This window comes from Mus caroli, unplaced genomic scaffold (genome assembly GCF_978045245.1).
Source record: "Mus caroli unplaced genomic scaffold, Mus_caroli_1 scaffold_15, whole genome shotgun sequence".
Classification (NCBI taxonomy): domain Eukaryota; kingdom Metazoa; phylum Chordata; class Mammalia; order Rodentia; family Muridae; genus Mus; species Mus caroli.
The window spans coordinates 28,650,539-28,670,797 of record NW_028227270.1 but is presented as its reverse complement, the minus strand read 5'-3'; the positions used below and the strand labels follow the sequence as shown (position 1 = coordinate 28,670,797).

The 20,259-nt window shown below is 43.8% G+C and overlaps 1 protein-coding gene across 1 annotated transcript in view; it reads left to right on the top strand.

Annotated features, from left to right (window-relative positions):
- Serinc5 (serine incorporator 5) overlaps positions 1 to 20,259 on the top strand; it is a 98,296-nt gene that overhangs the window by 58,760 nt on the left and 19,277 nt on the right. Inside the window, exons 3-8 of the mRNA XM_021180315.2 lie at positions 3,427 to 3,608; positions 4,003 to 4,085; positions 5,892 to 5,985; positions 15,160 to 15,371; positions 17,498 to 17,593; positions 20,031 to 20,157. Of these exons, the coding sequence (XP_021035974.1) occupies positions 3,427 to 3,608; positions 4,003 to 4,085; positions 5,892 to 5,985; positions 15,160 to 15,371; positions 17,498 to 17,593; positions 20,031 to 20,157 (794 nt within the window). The remainder of the gene's footprint in view (positions 1 to 3,426; positions 3,609 to 4,002; positions 4,086 to 5,891; positions 5,986 to 15,159; positions 15,372 to 17,497; positions 17,594 to 20,030; positions 20,158 to 20,259) is intronic.

Genomic DNA, 20,259 nt, shown 5'->3' with positions numbered 1-20,259 from the left:
GAAGCTTGCCCAGATGAGCAGTGGAGTCCGGACTATAAATCCCTCTATGCTATTTATTCTTACTTGACAGTTTGTGTTTTGAGTTTGATTTCTCTGTGGGATGGGAAAAAAGCCTTTGCTCCCAGGGGCCTGCATAGAACAATACAGACTCAGTGTGTGATGTCCTTGGATGCCCAGAGTGGACTTACGAGGTAACACCCTCAAGTATGGAATCTGAGTGTGATGTATGTTTTCTTTCCCCAAAACTGGAATAGAACTTGGAACAGCAAATATTTAATCAGAGAAAATTCCTCTTGTTAAAACCTTGTTGGCCTGTGGCGCTCGGAGGCTATTACCTAAAAATACTCAGCACTTACTGAAAGTAAGTGTTGCTAAGTCACCCACAGAGCATAAAAGAGGCTTAGTTAATATTGGCAGTGGGGGTTATTTGCCCTTAGTTTGGATCACATTTTCAATGCCACATACCCACCCTGTGATGCTCCTGGGTGCCTGTGGCCACAGAAGGGCCTGACTTGAGTAAACAAGGGAGGGGTTTACTGGGAGTGGCCGCAGAGAAGTCTGTACCTGCCAGCATTCGGAGGAAGAAAGAACGTAAGGAAGGAAAAAGGTAGGAGGGAGGAGAGGAAGATGAGCCGTGGACCCGTGTAGTTGGGGAACGGGCCAGTGTGCATGTAATATGGTGTGTATGGGGGTTTGTGAGGTGGTGTATACAAAGTGGGAAAAGGCAGGTTTGTAATCCAGCACTTAGGAGGCTGAGGCAGGTAGATTACTGTTAGACCAAGGTTACTGTGGGTTAGACCAAGGTTACCCTGGGGTACAGGGGAGATCTTGAAATAAAAAAAGGAAGGGAGGAAAAGAGGAAACAAAGACAGATAACAATTGGTATTATTGACAAGTAAGTCATGGGGTGGAAACACTGGGTCTGAGGTTAAGAGGATCTGTTGCTCTCGTAGAGACTAGGGTTCTGTCCCTGACACTCACGGGGCAGCTGGCAGTTCCATGATTTCTGATGCCTCTTCCGCACTCTGTTGACACTGCACACATGTGGAATGCAGACATACATGTGGTCAAAACACCCCCACACATAAAATACATCTTTTTTTTTTTTAAAGAAACTGTGTAAATAAAATAGTATAGTAAGTGATGTTGTTGAGTTTCTTCTTTATAAATATAGATTTTGCTTGTCACTAGTACTATTCATATCGATGTGACTCCGTTAGGGGCGAGAGCTCTGAAACAGCCTTCTTGTTTGTGGGCCCATTCATGTTCATAAACTTTTTTTGATACTCATCTACATACCTGAAAGACACAACTTACAGGAGGAATTAATCATTTTGGCTCATGGTTTCTGAGGATTCATAGTTGTGTATCTCAGCATTTCTGAGCCTGCTGTGGGAGTGTGTTCTCAGCCTGGCAAGGAAATAGAGAAAAAACATACAGGAGAGGCCAGGCCAAGATACAGCCGAGGAGAGGACGTGAAAGATTGTAAGTCAGAGGTGATAACTCCAAGGAAACAGGTTTTCCAGATACAGCGGAGCTGATGTACAGCGAACTCACAAACTCTGATATCACAGGCAAGACCTGTGCCATCTTAATTCAGACAAAGCCCCCAGCATGGAGCCAGGGAAGTGGGGACAAAGCCTCACCTTTTGCCAAGAAGCCGATAAAATTCATAGCTTCTGGGAGAGGGAACATCAGTTTTCTTCCATGGAGAAACACTGCTCAGTCTACCACCTTCTGCAGCAGGCTCAGTGCTCAGAGCAGTTGCCACACAAGTCATACTCAGTGGATTTGTTGTTTGCAGAGAAGAGATGATGTATAGTTGAGTGGGTAGAGAAGGGGGCAAGGACCTGGGAGGAAATGGAGGAATGGGAAGAATACAATTAAAATGTACGAACTTCTCAAAAGTAAATAAACAAAAATACAGCCCAGAACTATGCCCCACTCACCTCCCTGCTCCACCTATGCTCTGTCTCCTTCTCAGAACTTCCTGCTAATAACATTGTATTAAGAATCCACCAAGGGATTTATTGATCCATTGCATCAGAGTCCTCATGAGCTGGAGCTCACCATCACGCATGCACGCACGCACGCACGCACACACGCATGAAGGGAGATGCTTCACTACCACCCTAGGCATTTCTCAACCTAGTTAGCAGTCAGGAGTCCCCATCACACCATGGCTTTCCCATCTGAAGGCTTGAACCCAGATGGATGCTCACTCATATTTCAACCCAGCTTAACAACAAAACTTAGACTCCATTAGAAAGCACTCACATGGCCTGGCTCATTTCCTTCATGTGGGCACTTCCTGTGTCTTTGTGTCCACTTTTCATTGCTACTCCAAAGTGGTGACTAGGTGTTCTCATTGGGATGGCTCAGAGTGACAATCTCGAGTGCCTCAGTTACGTTTGTGAAGGAAATCAAACTGTGCTATCTCTGCCTCATGCTCTTGACCTTTGCTGGTTGTATCTCCTGTCTACTCAAACAGCAGTGTGTTCAAGAAGGACTTGTCCTCTCTGGTGCTCACAGACTCTTTTGTTCTCTCTCCCTCTCTCCCTTCCCCCACCATCTTCCCTTTCCTACCCTACTTCTCCTACCAACGTCTCTCTGGAGAGCCTGAGAAACTGGGACAATGTATCTTCTGAGTGTCGGGATTGTAGTTCTCTATCACCTTACCTAGGTTTTTATTTGACGTTTTGGATTGAGCCCAGGGCTTCATGCACACTAGATAAGTATGTAACTCTACCAATTGAGCTAAGTCCACAGCCCTAAATCTTTAAAAGAACATTGTGTATATATAATGTGTATAGTACTACATGTGTATATGTGTGTATGTATGTGTTGTATACATGTGTATATATACACTCTTATTTGTGAATGAATAAAAATTCCCCCCACTAACTAAGTCGATGACTCTTCAGTAGAGAAGAGTAACTTTTGGTGTGGTTATGTAGGCAGTTTCTCACTTTTTATGTTATATATTGTGTATTTCAAGAAGTACACAGCTACATCCTATAAATGCAATAGAAATTGATATTGAAAGTCCCTGGAATAAATAAAGATAGAACAGTGCATTTATCCCTATAAATCTTTTAAGGGGTTTAAAGAAAACTAAGAAAATGCCTTTATCCTTTAAAGATTGGAAGAGAGCATCAGATCCACTGGAACTAGAATTACAGATCCCTGTGAGCCAGCATTTGGGTGCTGGGAGTTGGACCATGGTCCTGAAAGAGCAACTGTTGAGCAACCAGTGAGCTGTCTGTCCAGCTAGAAACTCTTTAGCGGATAGGTTGTTTTTATTCAGTCTTGGTGCTGATTGGCACATGGCTGTTTTTACCATGCATTTTGACCAAGACTGAACACTCACAGGCAGCTCCTCTCCAGCCTGGTTCTAACATGCAACTTTTGCATCTTCTCTCTCAGATTCCCTTTTTTGAAGAGTTCTGTAAAAAGACGCAAGCCGGTGGTGACGCCTGTGAGAACCTGGTAGGGTATTCTGCAGTGTACAAAGTCTGCTTTGGAATGGCTTGTTTCTTTGCTCTGTTTTGCCTGCTGACTTTAAACGTCAACAACAGCAAAAGTTGCCGGGCCTACATTCACAATGGGTAAGTCTCTTGTTCTTCCAAGGGTGTCCTAGGATCTGCTCGTTGACATTTGACACTGATTTCGGGAGGATGGGCTGCGTGTCACTGGTAGCCTAAGAGCAGCAGTGCCTGGTGTCATAATAAGAAATTCAGTATACACAGGGAGTTTATTGTTTCTACTAGGGTCTTCCCTCGAGTCATTTCCATCCTACCGTGAAGAAGAGTTTTATGCAATCAGAGGCCATTCCAAGTGTGCCTCCTTATGGGAAAAGCCACTCTGTGGCACTCCATCACTTCCCCTTGATGTGGGAAGAACACTACCAACAACAGAAACATGAGCTAGCAGGCGGCCTTGCAAGGACCTTTTGTCACCTTTGAGTATCATTTGAATGTCTGCCTTTCTTTCTCTTCCCAGCTTTTGGTTCTTTAAATTGCTGCTGTTAGGGGCCATGTGCTCAGGAGCATTCTTCATTCCGGATCAGGAGACCTTTCTGAAAGGTACAGATGGGGTATTTTGGGCTACCCAGTTACTTTGTTTTTACACATTTCATAAAACTCTTCAAAAACATGGTCTAGTGTCTTTGCTATTTTGAACTACTGATTCTTTTATGAGTTGAAGAATGTCCAGGTGTTGGGGATTTAGCTTAGCTGGAGTGCACTTGCTTAGCAAGCCACGCCCTGGCTTGGCCCCAACAGTTGTATGGGAGCTTTGTAAAGCAGCTTTACCTGTATGCACTCCCTCCCCCCTTTCCTCCTACTCTGCTTACAAGGAGCCCGAGAGAAGGCTCTGTTCCTCTGCTACCTAAGCAATTGGAATGATAAGCTTACTGGCTTGGAGAGTAAAGGAGGTCTTTAATATTTACTTGAAAACAGATCCGGCACATCAGATCTGCCACTCCTCTGCCATGGAGGAGTGTCATTCTCTCTGAGTACAAAGCAGACCTGGCAGCATGAAACTGTTGTTAGCTGTGAGAACTGGACAAGGGACATCCTCCAGTCTGTGTCCAAACTCACTGTATGTGAAGTTAGACACCATTTGAGTTGCAGTTCTTACTCATGTGTAATACAGAGCCATTAGTCATATCCAAAGCAGGGCTCCTTCCAAGGGAAAGAATGGGATGCCCTTTTCTGAGAACAGGTAAGAATGGAGATGGGATTTAAATTAAAGCGGGTCAGAATACTCCATTCAACCCAAATAGATTGACTTTTCTAGTGGAGATGAGGGTCACAGGTACCAACCACACTTCATTACATCTTTAGGGCTCTATCAGTTTTTCATATACTTTAAAAAAAACTGGTTTATCTAAGTCTAAGTCTTCCTTTTATCTATAACACTGTTAATTAGTTTTTATTCATTACGAAGATACTTCATGTATATTTTAGCATATTTGAGCTATTATATCTAGAGAGAGAGGTGACCTAAGAGTCCTCAGGTCAGCTCTAGCTCTATCTTATTATAAACAGCCTGCGACCCACACGGTGGGGTTCATCCAACAGTTTAGGGAAGAGCCAAAAAAAGCCTTGAGCCCTTGATGCTTCATTACCATACTGGATAGCCAAGGCTCATTGCCAGTAAGATTTAAACTGTTGATTTTTCTAGCAGTATTTCTTTTTGCTTGTGAATCAGGCCACTGTGGATTGTGTAAACCCCTGCATCTATTGAGACAGCTATTAGTTCAGCTTGAGGTTCAGCTTGGATGCTCCAGGGCCAGACTCTGATGTCCCAGTCCTAGTTGTGCCCTTTATGTCAAGAAAGGTTTCGCCAATGTCTTAGAACTACTCTTTCTGTTGACATGATGAAATACCCACACAAACGCAACTTAAAGGAGAAAGGGTTCATTCTAGAGTGTAGTTCATGGTGGAAGTCAAGACAGCAGGAGTTTGAAGCAGCTGGTCACATGCCTAGGGGAAAAAAAAAGCAATGAACATCTGTTTGCTGCTCACATCACTCTCTCTAGTTTATAGTCTAGATTCCTCTGCCCAAGGAATGGTCCTGACAAGTAAGATGAATCTGTCCAATCTCAGTGAACATAATCAAGATAATTCCCTATAAGCATGCCTAGAGGCCCATTTCTCTAGTGATTCTAGATTCTGTCAGAGACACTAGCCATCACACTAGCTCACACAGACTTGCAGGTTTATCTCATGTTTATCAAGTGCGTATGAGGTTAGCATCTACCTTGTATGGCTGTATGGGCATGAAGTGTATTAGAGGAATGACGAGCACAAATAGAAAGTATTGTTCTTTAGAGTTGAATGCACATGGTGCTCACCTCTCTCCCTTTGGGTGATGTTCTTTTGCAGTCTGGCGCTATGTGGGAACTGGGGGCAGCTTCCTCTTCATTTGTATCCAGCTCCTCCTGATTGTGCAGTTTGCACATAAGTGGAACAAGAACTGGTATGTGCTTTTGTGGAAAGCTTTCACTCATTGACTTGAAACTGTCTACCACTGACAAAGGATTACACACCGTGTGGGTCTTTCCATTTTCTCCTCTCTGATACTGTTTTCTGTCCTCTCTGCCCTCCTGTCTTGCTTTGCCTTATGTGCCTGGCCATGTGGACTGTGTGACTGACTGGCCATGTGGACCATGTGTGACTGGCTGGCTATATGGACAGAGTATGTCTGGCTGGCTGAGTGGACCCTGTGCGACTGACTTGACTGTGGGACTGTGGGACGAGTATGTCTGTACCTTGGATGTGCGTTGTCCAGGTTCCACTCCTACAAGGTTAAAAAGCAAAACAAGCACAAACGGCACAATGCTTTGGAACAGGAGATCTTCTGTGAAGAGTGTGGGGTGAGATAGTTCTCTTCTTGGAAAAAAATGGTTTGTCTCTACTTTCTAAAACATACAGGATCTCTTTATTGGGAAAACTTGCATCCTGCTGTAGGGAGCTGTCTTGCCTGTAAAATGGTAGCCTTTTAGTGCCTTGGAAACAGCATTCACATCCCAGGCCAAGAGGGAAGTGCCTATCAGTAACAACCATCCAGCCCCTCTGCTGAGGCCATGTTGACACTGAGGTGCTGAGCAAAGTGCTTCATTGCTCTGGTTTGTTTGCTTGTCTGTCTGTCTGTCTGGTGGTGTTGGTGATTTATTTGCGTCTCTTGGATACCAGGCATGTGTTTGCCACTGAGCTGACTTTATTTTTCAAATAGTCCTCTTTTATACCCAGTAAAACTATTACTTTTATGTCTGTCTGTCTGTGTGTCTGTCTGTCTGTCTCTGCAGTTCAGGCTGGTTGTAAATTAATGATCTTCCCTCTTCTGCCTCCAGAATACTAGAATTCTAGGCATATATAAACTGTGGCTGCTATTTTATAGATTTTTCTAAGTATCATTTTATTTTATACTATATTTTGGCCAAAAACAAACAGCTCACAATAATGCCATGTGAGTATGCATTTTCTTTTATGTTGAGTAAGATGAAACATATTGTCCAAACTTTTTCAATACTTTTTATTTTTAATATATTCTTCAGCTTGAACATTGTTCTGCCCTTTTTTTCTTAAAGATAATAATGAGATGGCATGGTAGCTGTGGGGATGCATTAGTGGAATCAGTGAAGTGACAGCCATGTTATTACTTTGTGAATATTATTTTAAGTTCAGCTGAGTAGGACCAGGTTTTAAATGTTGGGGCTGGAGAGATGGCTCAGTGGTTCCTAGTGCTTGGTGTTCTTATGGAAGACCCAAGTTTGGTTCCCAGCACCCATATCAGACTAACACCTTCAGCTCCAGCAGATTATTGGATTCTCTCTTGTAGAGGTGTTGTGTGCGTGCGTGCGTACACACACACACACAAACACACAAGCTCAAATAAATCTTTTAAAAAATTGTTTACACCGCTTTGGTGTTTTACCTCTGCAATTACAGGATTTCAGATTGACTTGTGTCCTTGTAAGAGATAGTGCTTGCTCTCTACATTTTGAGTCACCTTTAAAATGATGCTGTCATCCCTTCTATAGGTCGAGTTTTGAGGTGGTAGAGTTTTCTTGAAGATCAGCTAAGGGCTGCTGTGGTTTATTTGGCCCCGTGTCCTTGTTTGCACAGGAGAATCCACAATGAGTTGAAAATGCATTGCAACTGATGAGTATCCCTTTCTCTAGCAACTCTTACTGCTGCTCGCCACCAGCGAGACTTACAGATGAGACACAGTCCAAGGTCTCTCTTAAAGTTCTGCAGGCTATATTTATGCCGTGCGTTTTATGGCAAGATAGTAGAGCCTTGGACACAGGATCCTGGTTCGCACCTCACACAGCTGTTTGTGTTTCTCCCTCCTTCAGTCTAATTGATTCTTGAGCCAGGTTTTTTTTTTTTTTTTTTTTTTTTTTTTTTGGGTACTGATTATTAATGGCAAAGTTAATGGACCCTTTGGAAGAATTTGGTTACGTTGAAAACTTTGTAGTTCCTTGGGCGCTTTGCAGCCGAGCTTGAGAGAAGGTGATACAGTAGCCTAGAGCACTCACTGTTCTTCTCAGTTCCCAGTACCCGTAGGCGGCAGCTTGCAGCTGCTGGTGCAGCCTGCTCCTCTACCTCCGGGGAATCCTACACCCTTCTGTGCTCCATGGCACTTGCACACATGTGGCATACATTCATGCATGTATGTACATACACAAAAACACATCATTAAAAAGACAGCCAGTAACGTTTTGAGGCTAGAATGCCCACAGACACCTTTTGCTAACACAGAGATGGCTTGTCAGCCTAACACTAGCCCTGAGTGGGAATGGGGGATGCTCACTGACATTGCTCTTGCTTAATGTTTTGGCTGTCCTCCCCCCCTCTTTTTTTTTCCCTTCTGTGTTTTAAGTAGACTTGATTCAGGGCTGACCCAGAAAATACAATTACTGATTTAAAAATGTGAACAAATTTCTAGATGGCACTTTTTTTCTTTCTTTCTTTTCTCTAATTTCATTTTTAAATATATCAAGAGAGAAGATCCCCAAAGCCACGAGGTAAACATGCCATGGATCTGCAGATTAGCTGAACAGAGATTATTGTTCCTCCCATTTTGGAATGTCACTCAGAGAAATGTTTCCTGGTGTCTCCGACCCCAGACTTTCAGATTTTATACTGTAAAATGGTGTGGTTTGTTGAATTGGATGTTTAATAGCTGTGGTTTTATTTTATTTTTCCTTTTTAACTCCAGTTCTCAATTTTAAATATCATTTCTATATCACAATTGAATCATGGAATGTACAGGTGCTGGCCAGATGGCTCAGTTGGTAAAGGCACTTGCCACCAGGCCTGGTGACCTGAGCTTAATGCCTGGAATGCATGTGGTGAAAAGAACGAGCACCTATAGCTTACACTCAACCTCCACACATGGGGAGGCACGCACATACCACACACCCCACATGCTGCCCTGCATACAGGAATAACTGTGATATGATAGCAGAGGTGTGTTCAGGTGTAGCTAGTGAGAGCTGATGTTGAAAGCATGCGAGATTTTAAATTTACCTTTGTTAGGTTAGTTTGGCCCTGCCTCTCTCTCACTGAGCCTGGGCCCCGCCAGCCTCCTAGCCTGGGGTCCTCTTCCATTTTGTCTGTAGACTCCCTGGCTGCCTGCCATCGGGAGCACAGTGAAGCTGGGCAGCATGGACAGGGGCCTCTTGGGTAACCTTGCTGTATTAGTTAGGGTTTTACTGCTGTGAACAGACACTATGACCAAGGCAAGTCTTATAAAAAACAACAACATTTAATTGGGGCTGGCTTACAGGTTCAGAGGTTCAGTCCATTATCATCAAGGTGGGAGCATGGCAGTATCCAGGCAGGCATGGCACAGGAGGAGCTGAGAGTTCTGTCTTCATCCAAAGGCTGCTAGTGGAAGACTGACTTCCAGGCAACTAGGGTGAGGATCTTATACCCACACCCACAGTGACACACCCATTCCAACTAGGTCACACCTATTCCAACAAGGCCACACCTTCAGATGGTGCCACTCCCTGGTCCAAGGATATACAAACCATCACATTCCACTCCCTGGTCCCCATAGACTTGTTCAAAAACATGAGTCTATGGGGGCCACACTTAAACATAGCATAATGCAAAATGCATTTAGTCCAACTTTCAAAGTCCTCATAGTCTATAGCAGTCACAACAATGTTAAAAGTCCAAAGTTCAAGGTCTCTTCTGAGATTCATCCAACTTAATTAACTGTAATCTCAAAGCAAGGCAGGAAACCAGCTGGGCAAACTCCAAACTCTGCATCTCCATGGCTGATGTCAAAGCTGTCTTCAGATCTCTACTCCTTTTTCACCTCTGTTGACTGCAACAAACTGCTTTCTCCTGGGCTGGTTCCACTCCCTGTTAGCAGCTTATCTCAGCATGTATCCCATGGCTCTGGCATCTTTGACATCTTTGAGTCTCCAAGGCAATTTCAATGTTACAGCTTCTTCTTTCAGTGTCTGGGATTCCACTTGATCTTTTGGACTCCTCCTAAGGACTGGCATCACTTCTCCATCTCTGTCCTCTGTAGCACTCTATGCTCAGGTTGATCCACTCCATTACAGCTGCTGTTCTTGGTGATCATCCCATGGTACTGACATCTCCAATACACTGGGGTGTTCCACTCCAACTAGGCTTCACCAATAGCCTCTCATAGGCTCTCTTCAGGGTGACAAGCCTCAAATCCTTTGCATGACCCCTTCAATCCTGGGCCATCAACTACAGCTGAGGCTTTACCTTCTCCAATGGGCTTCCCTGGCCTCTCACAGTGCTAAGCCTCAGCTTCTCTCCATGATCCCTTCATTCCTTCACAAGCAGTACCACCTGAGTGATTCTTACACATTACCAAGTCCAGCCGCAGCATGAGGTACAACCTTGGGTATCTCTGGAACACAGCTTCTTTGTGCTCCCAGAAAACAATTTCCAGAAGATTTCACCTCAACGATGCTGGTCTCTTCTTAATCACCGCTAATTCCTTAGCTCCAGCTAACCAGCATCAATTTTCCCAGTAGTTCCTTCCATTCTTAACTCTAGAGCCAGAGGCACATGGCTGAAGCTGCCGAGTTCTGCTGCTTACAGGAACTAGAACATGATCCCCTTGTATTATTACATTATCACTAGCTTTATGTTTTCTAAATCCTTCACTACCTAAGCTTGGCTATCCTGGTTCTTGCTCTGTAGATTGACCTTGAATGTAGAGATCAGCATGCTTGTCTCATGGGATTAAAGGTGTGTACCACCATGCCTGGATCTAATTTAGCTGGGTAGGATCTTGCCCCAAGGTCCCACTCCCTTAATCTTTATCTCCTAAAACACAAGATTTTGCTCCATTTCACTTCCTGGTACTCCTTTAATACTCAAACCATATATTTTATATTTTTCCTTTCTAAGCTTGCTATGCTTGTTCAAACTTTTCTTCATAAGACTTAACCAGAGAACAAAGTCTCTGCTGGGCTTTTTTGAAACTTCTTTTGTCAATGCAATTAATCCAAGTCTCTTCACCTTAGCCTCAGGCAAACTTTTCAGACAAGGGCAAAAAGTAGCCACATTCTTCACCAAAATACCACAAAACCAGTCTTTATGCCACATTCTGAAATTCTTCTCCTTTGAAATCTCTTGGGCCAGGTCAACACAGTTCAAATTACTCCCAGCAACAAAGTCTTCCATATTCCTACTAGGATGACCCATTAAGCCCCATTTAAAGCATTCTACTGTGTTCCAAATCCAAAGTCCCAAAATCCACATTCTTTCAAATAAAAGCATGGTCAGGCCTATCACAGCAATACCCCACTCCCAGTACCAACTTCTGTATTAGTTAGGGTTTTACTGCTGTGAACAGACACTATGACCAAGGCAAGTCTTATAAAAAACAACAACATTTAATTGGGGCTGGCTTACAGGTTCAGAGGTTCAGTCCATTATCATCAAGGTGGGAGCATGGCAGTATCCAGGCAGGCATGGCACAGGAGGAGCTGAGAGTTCTGTCTTCATCCAAAGGCTGCTAGTGGAAGACTGACTTCCAGGCAACTAGGGTGAGGATCTTATACCCACACCCACAGTGACACACCCATTCCAACTAGGTCACACCTATTCCAACAAGGCCACACCTTCAGATGGTGCCACTCCCTGGTCCAAGGATATACAAACCATCACACTTGCTGTCCCGGGTTATTTCTCTATAGCATTCTCAGCGAGTGTCTCTCATTCCACAGGCACCAGCCTACACAATGTCCGTAAGGCGGGGGACAGGCCCTGGCCTGCTCGGCAATGCTGATAGTGTCGTAGTGGGGAAGTAGTTAAGTGGATACTCAACACAGAAGCTTAGAAAGGGCTCATTCCTGCAAAATACACCCCAAGGGTGCAGGGGAGCAGGCTGTCCTGTGGGAGGACCCTGCTCAGACTCCGGCTTGCTGGCTTGTTTAAGGAACAGAGGGACACCTCTGTCTGGGGCCCAGATCAGATATGATATGATAGCAGAGGTGTGTTCACTGTGCTGTGAGGGCTAGAGGGAAGGCTTTACTCCTCCAGGGCGTTGCCCCTGCTGGGCCAGTACTTTACCACTTGGTTGTACTTCTAGACTTGAAGCTTTGGTTCTAAAGTGACATGTTGGGAGAGTAGAACTGTTTTGAAGGGAAGAATGTAACTGACTTTTTCTTAATTAAAAAAAAAAAAAGATTAGAGAGAGCTATGGGTGCGTGCTGAGGAGGCTGCTGTGAGATGACCTGAAGCGAAGGGTAGAGAGCCTGGAGTCACTTTGCAATGGTGTTCAGATTCTGGTATAATTTGAACAGGGTTCGAGTCTGGGTGGGTCTGGAGGTAAAGTGAAGGTATGGAGGTGGGGAGATAGCTCCCATGGGCCTGTGGCTTCCATTTCTACCCCATTGTTCTCTCAATAGTAAGAGTGTGGTTGCCATTTTCTGAGGGTAGAGGACAGGGCTGAACGTGGAGCCATTGTGATGTGCCAAGACTAACATAGCAGTCTGACTTGCGAGTGGAGAAGGATGAGGAAGATGAGTCTAGAGCTCAGGGGAGAGGCTAGGACCCCATACTTAACTTGCACTACCTATGTAGTTGAAACTCCCTCACCTACTAAGACCAACTCAAAACCCCAAAGGCGAGCTTGCTGCCCCCCCCCCCCCCCCGTCCTCCCTCAGTCACTGCTCATACTGGGTGTGTGCTGCACATTGTCTCCTTCTTGATGATTGCATTTTGTCTCCCAGAGCCCTTCTTCTTCATTTCCTCTGTGCACCTCTCACATGGGATAATTCTGAGGTCATCAGAGGGCCTGGCTTGGTGTCAGCAGTACGACGGTTGTCATCTTCTTGGCCTTTCCATCCTATTTTCTCTGTCTCTGCAAGAGTAACTTTCCCACTGTGAAAGGGTCTCGGCAGTGTTGCTTGAACAATTTCCAGTATTCAGGAAATGTTAGGGAGCACAGTTGTGGGAGTGTGGCGGCTCACACTTAGAGCAGCTGAATCAGGAGGCAGATGCCAGTTAGGGTGTCCTCCAGTTTAGCATTTATAAACACCCCTTTTTTTTTGTTCTGAACAATACCTGTAGAATTATCTCACCACTAATCTTTCTCATTTCTTTCTTAAGATTTATAAAAACTACAAAGCAGATTCTGCTTTAAGTTTCTTTAATGGTATGTCCCACAGTGCTTCGCTTCTCTTCCCTTTCCTTTGTGTGTGCATGTGTGTACATATTCATGCTTATAGGGGTGAACACACTTGTGCATGCATGGGAGCCAGAGAGGACAGCTTCAGCTGTCACTCTTCAGGTGTTGTTCACCTTTTGGGCTGAAACTCTCCAAGTAGGCCAGACTAGGTGGCCAGGGCATACCAGGAATTGGCCTGTTTCTACCTCCCCCAGACTGGGGTTGTAAGCACATGCCACTGTGCACAGCTTTTTAGGTCCCACTCAGCCTCTCTTGGTACTAAGGCAAGCACTTTCCCGACTGAGCTACCTCCTGAGCCCAGCACAGCTTTTTCCCCCCTGACTCTAAAGATTTATTAAATTATGGTATGGGAGTACTTACCTGTGTGCCGCAGACTAACCCCTTTTTTGGGTCTCCTATCTGCGCAGAATGGGTCTCTAGTTGCAGGTGGGCAAGGAGTCGGCAAATGATAAACAGAAGCGACACAGAGAGTGTGTAGAATCTGAGTGTAATTTTTCAAATTGAGCATCAAACTTTTTATACAGAAGAGTAACAAGAAACCAGGCGAGACACATCCGCTGAGTTACTGTGACACAATACAAAAGGAATGTATCCATCAAAAGATGGCGGGTGCTTACCACTAAGATGGAAGCAAGGTGTAATGCTAGTCTATTGTTAAGCCCACCACCAGGGGTTCTTAGTAAATGCCTGATTTATACTGTTTCTTTGGTCCTAGGGAAGAAACCTGTCTCAGGGGGATTCCCTAACTCTTGGTAAACCCACCTATTTGCTAGGCCATTGTGTATTCCCTTGTTTGGGCAAGACTGGCTACTGTCCTAAAAATCACTCTGCAGACTAGCTCTGAGCTGTTCTAGCTCCGTTCTTTGTAATGCCTAATTAGTTTTGCTGTCTCTACTAGAAGAAAATTTGAATGTTACTGAATAGGTAACATTCTTACTGAATTCTTACTGAATTCCAAGCTTGTCAATTCAAGGATTTTCTAGGAAGTTGGAACACTGGTGGAGGCTTACCTATGTCAAAATCCAATCTTTAAAGGCACTTATAATAAAACAATACTGAAAGAGAGCACGTGGATCCATACACCAGACTAACTCAGGGATAGGGTATGAGTATACATGTTATGAGAATGCCAAGGTTCCAGGAGGTTGAGTTTCCTTGAAACTCTTTGCCTTGTGAGTGCTTCCAGGCCTGGAGGCTTGTTAGGCAGGCTTCACTGGAGTGGGTGTCGCACATGTCAGTGCAGGTACCTCTGACATTACAGGCATGTGTGAGCCTCCTGATGTACTTGCTTGGGACTGAACTCAGGTCCTCTGCAAGAGCAGTAAATGCTCTTAACCACTGAGCCATCTCTCCATCCCCACTTTCCCTGATTCTAGTCACTGTCTTTCTCCCTTAGTATTTCTTCAGTTTGGAGAGGTGGTCCTCATGCAGGCCCTCTTTTTTTTTAGCACAAAGAGAAACATACTGGGGCTGACCAGGCTTCTGTGAGTAGAGCTGTTTGCTTCTCCTCCAAGAGAAGGTGATCTCAGAGGGACTGCTGGCAGAACATGGAAAGACAGAGAAAGCTCACAGCCAACTCTACTGAGTGATCATCTTTACCTCATACCTCAGTGCAGCCACTGTGTTCCCAGGGCTGCTAGCATCAGAGTGGAGAAGTGCTGGGCTAAAGCTGATGGTTGTTCTTTTTAGTTGATGAACCTGCTTGGGCCAGGAGCGGAGACTCATGTTTAGAGATAATTCTAAGCCAGTGAACCTGCAGAATTTTGGGAACTTTCTAGCTAAGAGTGTAATCATTGTTGAAAGTGTCTTCGGATCTGTGGTTCCAGGGTCTCTGCTGGGGCTAATCCTGTCAGCCAGTATCTGAGGGATAGAACGCTCCAGAGAATGGGGGCCTTCACTGACCTGTTTTCTCTCCCTTCCACCTCACCTACTTCTTTCTCGGAGAAACAGGACTGCAGGCACCGTCCGTAATAAGATGTGGTATGCCTCCCTGTCCCTGGTGACACTCATCATGTATTCAGTTGCTGTTGGCGGCTTGGCTTTGATGGCAGTGTTTTACACACAGTGGGATGACTGCATGGACAACAAGATTCTCCTGGGAGTGCACGGTGGCCTATGCGTGCTAATCTCTCTGGCAGCCATCTCGCCCTGCGTCCAGAATCGTAAGCATGGTTTTTTTTCTTTTTCTCTTGTTTTTCCTTTGTGAATTTTAACAAACCCAGTGGGTTTCTTTAGAAGTCCAAGTCATTCTTTAACTTCCTGTGGACGGGACTCAAGCCTCCTCTTCATACTCCATGCCCATTTGGAGGTAATAACTAGGTTTACTTGTTATCTAGAAAAATCGGAACTTAAGTCAATAATAGATAGACAGTGCACACAGGGAACCTTTAAGTGGGAAATGTGCTTAGTCTCTGTTAAGCAAGAGATGTATAAATTCAGCTTATTGTGCCCTTGTGGAATTTGAATGGCAGGGCTCAGAGCAGCTGTATTTGGGATTGTCTTAGGTGACTGGCAACCTGACTAAGACAGGAAGTGGGAAATCCTATCCTGGTTGCTTCTAGTCTCATGACCAGAGTGTACTTACTGAAGTCAGCAGAACTGTCTGATCTTGGCCTTGCTTTGGCTGTTGTTGAGAGCCACAAATGCAGATTCAGTGGGGGTTGAAAGCACCTTAGAAAGTGGAGCTGTGAACTGTTACTAATAAACTCTCTATGACATCTTAAGCAAGTATGCTGAAGACGTGCTGTCTTTGGAGGTGTAAAAATGTCACCAGTCTGGTGTTGATTGAAGGAACTTACTCCATGGGTGATTGATCTGCAGGGGCCATTCCAAGTTCTGGATAGGAAAAGGAAATATGGGCAATAAATGGAAAGCCCCTTCGAATCTCTTTCCAAAATTGTGGATTTGAAAAGCTAGGCACGCCTGTGCATCCCTGTAAGCACAGTACCTGGAAATGGAAGCTGGAAGATCGGAAGTTTAAAGGCAACCTTGACTGCATAGGTTTGAGGCCAGCCTGGGCTATGCGAGACTCCTCCCCTTTAAGGGATAAGGCAGCAGCAAGTACTAAATAATTTTAGCAGGACTAAGATATTTTCCATACTAAGTTTTTAAGTGCATTACAGAAATTGATATGATTATTCTCCTAGTTCCTGCAATTGATCAGTAAAGAATTTCCTAAAACAAACTATTGGTAAGCTGACCAGAATCTTTTTTGGGTTAATCTTACCTTCTGAAACAGCCACAACATTGTGCTTAATGACATTAGTTCTGAGGGTGTCTTGTTCCCATTGCAGAGAGCACCATTATGATGGCCTGTTACAGTACTTCTACTGATAATGATTATTGAATAATGGTAAATAAGGAGGAATTTAACTAGAAGGGAGGTCGAATCCTTTCCTGTCAGCAAGAGTTGAAAATTCTAGCAAAGGGAGATCCCTTATCACTAGATTCCATAGTTGCTCCAGATGATTCCAATACTAACTTATCACTTAAATATTGTACTTAAGTCCCTCCCAGTCAATGTCTGTCCCATAGCTTCCAGGTTAGCCTAAACCAGGTTTTGTACTTAGTGTGGCCAAGAGTGGTTTCATTTGTGGTGGGATTTGTTTTGTTTTGTTTTTATCTCTTGACAACTCAATGCTTATGCTTCATGGATTGTCTAAAGATCTTGTACAATCCACAATGAATGGTCTGTGAAATTTGTCTATTGCACCAAACTAAATGATGATGGTTATTTTCTTTTTCTGATCTTGTGATTTATGAACTAATGTTATAAATTTCATGGGGAGAGAGACTGACAGAAGGCTCAGCTAGTGTAGGCGCTTGCTGCTAAGTCTGATAGCCTGAATTTAGTCTGAACTTAGACAGAGAGATCCGACTCCTGCAAATTATTCTCTGACATCCACACATGCTATGGCTCTTGGGCACCTGCATGCACCCATACATACATACATGCATGCATGCAATAGAAAAACCACTCAGGGGTCTAGGCAGTATGTTGAATATGTTACAGGTTTTGGAGAGTTGTTTATGGAGAAGTTGGACAGATTTTGGCATCTTTAAAATAGCATGAAAAGGGCATATTCCCTACCCAATATTACATTTTTCCCCTGGGACAAACACTTCATTGGGTTCCCTTTTCTCTAGTAAAGGTGAGTGTCCAAGTTTAAGGAGCATCATCTGTTGGCTGAGGGCTGCAGGGAGGGTGGTGGTGGTGGTAGGGTTCTATTTAGGGTATAATGTCTTACTGCCAGGACTTCAAGCCTGTCTTCTGTCTGTCTCTTTCTAGGACAGCCACACTCTGGGCTGCTGCAGTCAGGGCTCATAAGCTGTTATGTCACCTACCTCACCTTCTCAGCACTGACCAGCAAGCCTGAAAAAAAAGGTAAGCAGCTCTGTTCAGGAGTATGTGCTCACAGCGTACATGTCTTTATTCCCTAGAACTGAACTCTCACTGAGCTATGGAGGGTTAGAGAATTCAAAGAAGCAGGGTTTTCTATGCTTTGTCATTAAGTAAAGTCTTTAACAGCAAAAATGAAAATTTTTCCTCTTAAAACATTTTTTTAAATTTTGTGTGTATGTGCATGTGCACATGCATATGTGAGTGCAGGAGCCCCAGGATTCAGAAACGGGTGTCTGATCCTCTGGGGCGTAATTGCAGGCTACTGTGAGCAGCCTGGTGTGGGTACAAGAGCAGCAAGGCTCCTTAAGCTCTGAGCCCTCTTCCCAGCCCCCAGCGTGTATTGAGTTTTCTGGCTTACAGAGAAGAGTGACCAGAGAGGAGCTTCAGCACTTGTCTTTAGGCCTCCCTCCGCTGCATTCTGTCGTTCTTCTCTGGCAAGAACCACTTTATTTTAGTGTTTTATCGGCTTCGTTTGGTTTTGAATTTTTGTTTGTTTGTTATGTTTCCTACATCAGAAGTTTATTCTCTGACACTGAGAGAGGGAAGAGCGAAGGTGAGGGAAACAGAAGACAGTTTGAACCTGGATCTGTCACTGGCTGACAGGCAATCCCGGTGCTTGCCCTAGATGACATTTATTTAACAGAGATAGCAGGATGTAGAGAAAGGAACCAGACTTCCTGAGCTCTGTTCTCTGTGTGGTTTTCATGCTGTGAAATGTTCATGGTGTATGCGTCAGTCAGAACAGTAGTTGGCACATGGCAGGTCCTTGTGGGGTGTGGCCTGTTATTCGTGTGAAATTGTTACAGTGATCCTTTTGAAAGTTTTTTTGAGGCAGGGTTATATATTCCTTGCTGATCTAGGACTCCCTATTTAGACCAGGTTAGACTCAAAAGCACAGAAATACACTTATCTCTGCTACCCCCCCACTATAAGTGCTGGGACTGAAGGCATGTGCCACCACACCAGGAAAATTTTAATCTATAAAAGAAGTATTACATTCTAGAGTCCCCAAATTTATATATTTATATTTTATCTTTTTCACTTTTGTGATACATAAGGTGTACATACATATTTATATATGAATGTGAATGTTCAGGAATCTTTGATCCGTACATCAAGTAAATATCTCAATTAAATAGAAAATAAAAGTTACTAAATTTAGAAAACAAATACAATAATTATTTAGATATAGGTACTTTTTATTGGTTTATCTTGTTTTGAGAGAGAGTCTTACTAAAAACAAGTTGGCCTGGAACTTACTATGTAGCCCAGGCTGTGCTTGAACTTGCAGTTTTTCTAACTTGGCCACCTAACAGCTGGGATTATTGGTGCACGCCACCGTGTTCAGCTGGGGTCTCATCTTCATCGTTGTGGTGGGAAGTAGTAGATGAAGGTTTTATAGTAAGTATGGCTTATCCCAAGTTTAATTATACACATAAAAGCTCAATCATGACCCAGCTTACCCCAGGTCTTAAAATTTTCTTTTACAATTGCTTATATATTAATCTCTGGTTTTAAGTTAATGGAAGTTTTGTTCACAGTATATTTTTTAATAGCAAGTATTGCTTTAAAAACAGTAAAACATTTATTTTTAATTTTAAGTAGTAAATATAAATTTTATATTTTATTCATAGCTTACAAAAATCATTCCACTGGCCTAAAAAAGAAAGGGTCTTGAAGCCACAGCTAACAAGGTTCTATTAACTCTTTCAAAGTAAACTCCAGTGATATTTTAGTTTAGCTTCAAACAGATTGTGTGTTTGTAGAACAATTAATATATTTCCATGTTTTGGGTTCAAATTGGCAATAAGATTTAGTTAGATACTCACAATTGAAGCATCATGTATTTTTTTTAAAAGCAAATTGCTACTGAGAGAGATATTATAGAGACATTTCTTTGAAATTTTAGACTACCTCAGATGGTTCCCAGGTCACGGGTCAAGAGAAGCCATGTTTCTTATGTCTGCAGTAACCTGTCTTCTCTGGCTCAGGAACCCATTACCCTGTCTCTAAGTGGGCTCCCACCAGGGGACCTGTGCTCTGCCCTCTCTGCAGAGGCTTTGGATCCAGTTTAAAAAAAAACAAAAACAAAAACATCATCATAATTAAAAACAGTGGGTTTAATGTAGGAGAAGCAAGGGTGACACAGTGCTGAGTCGTCACACCCTTGAAGGCTTAACTAGAATGGGGCTGGGGCTGGCCCTTATTCCTCATGGGTGCTGATGTGGGAGAGCAGCGTCTTGGAATTAGCAAAACTGCAGTCTGTGCAGCATCAGACTATAGAGTAGAAGTTCCCAGGGTGAAGGGCTCAGTGTTGGGAGGAGTCATGCCAGCACACCTGGATCTTCCCAGACAGATGCTATAAGGTACAGTAGACCTTTGTCTAACATGACTGTGTTTGCTTTGTGTTATTTACAAGTCCTGGATGAACATGGGAAGAATGTTACCATATGTGCGCCTGACTTTGGTCAAGACCTGCATAGAGATGAAAACATGGTGACCTGGCTGGGCACCCTTCTCCTAATTGTGTGCATCTCATATTCATGGTAAGTCCTAGGAGTTATTGACACTCAGCTTACAGGCTTTAGAATTAAAGGAACAGAGTTATTTAAGTTTCAGTCCCTGTCTGTAGGAGAAAACTAGCCAGA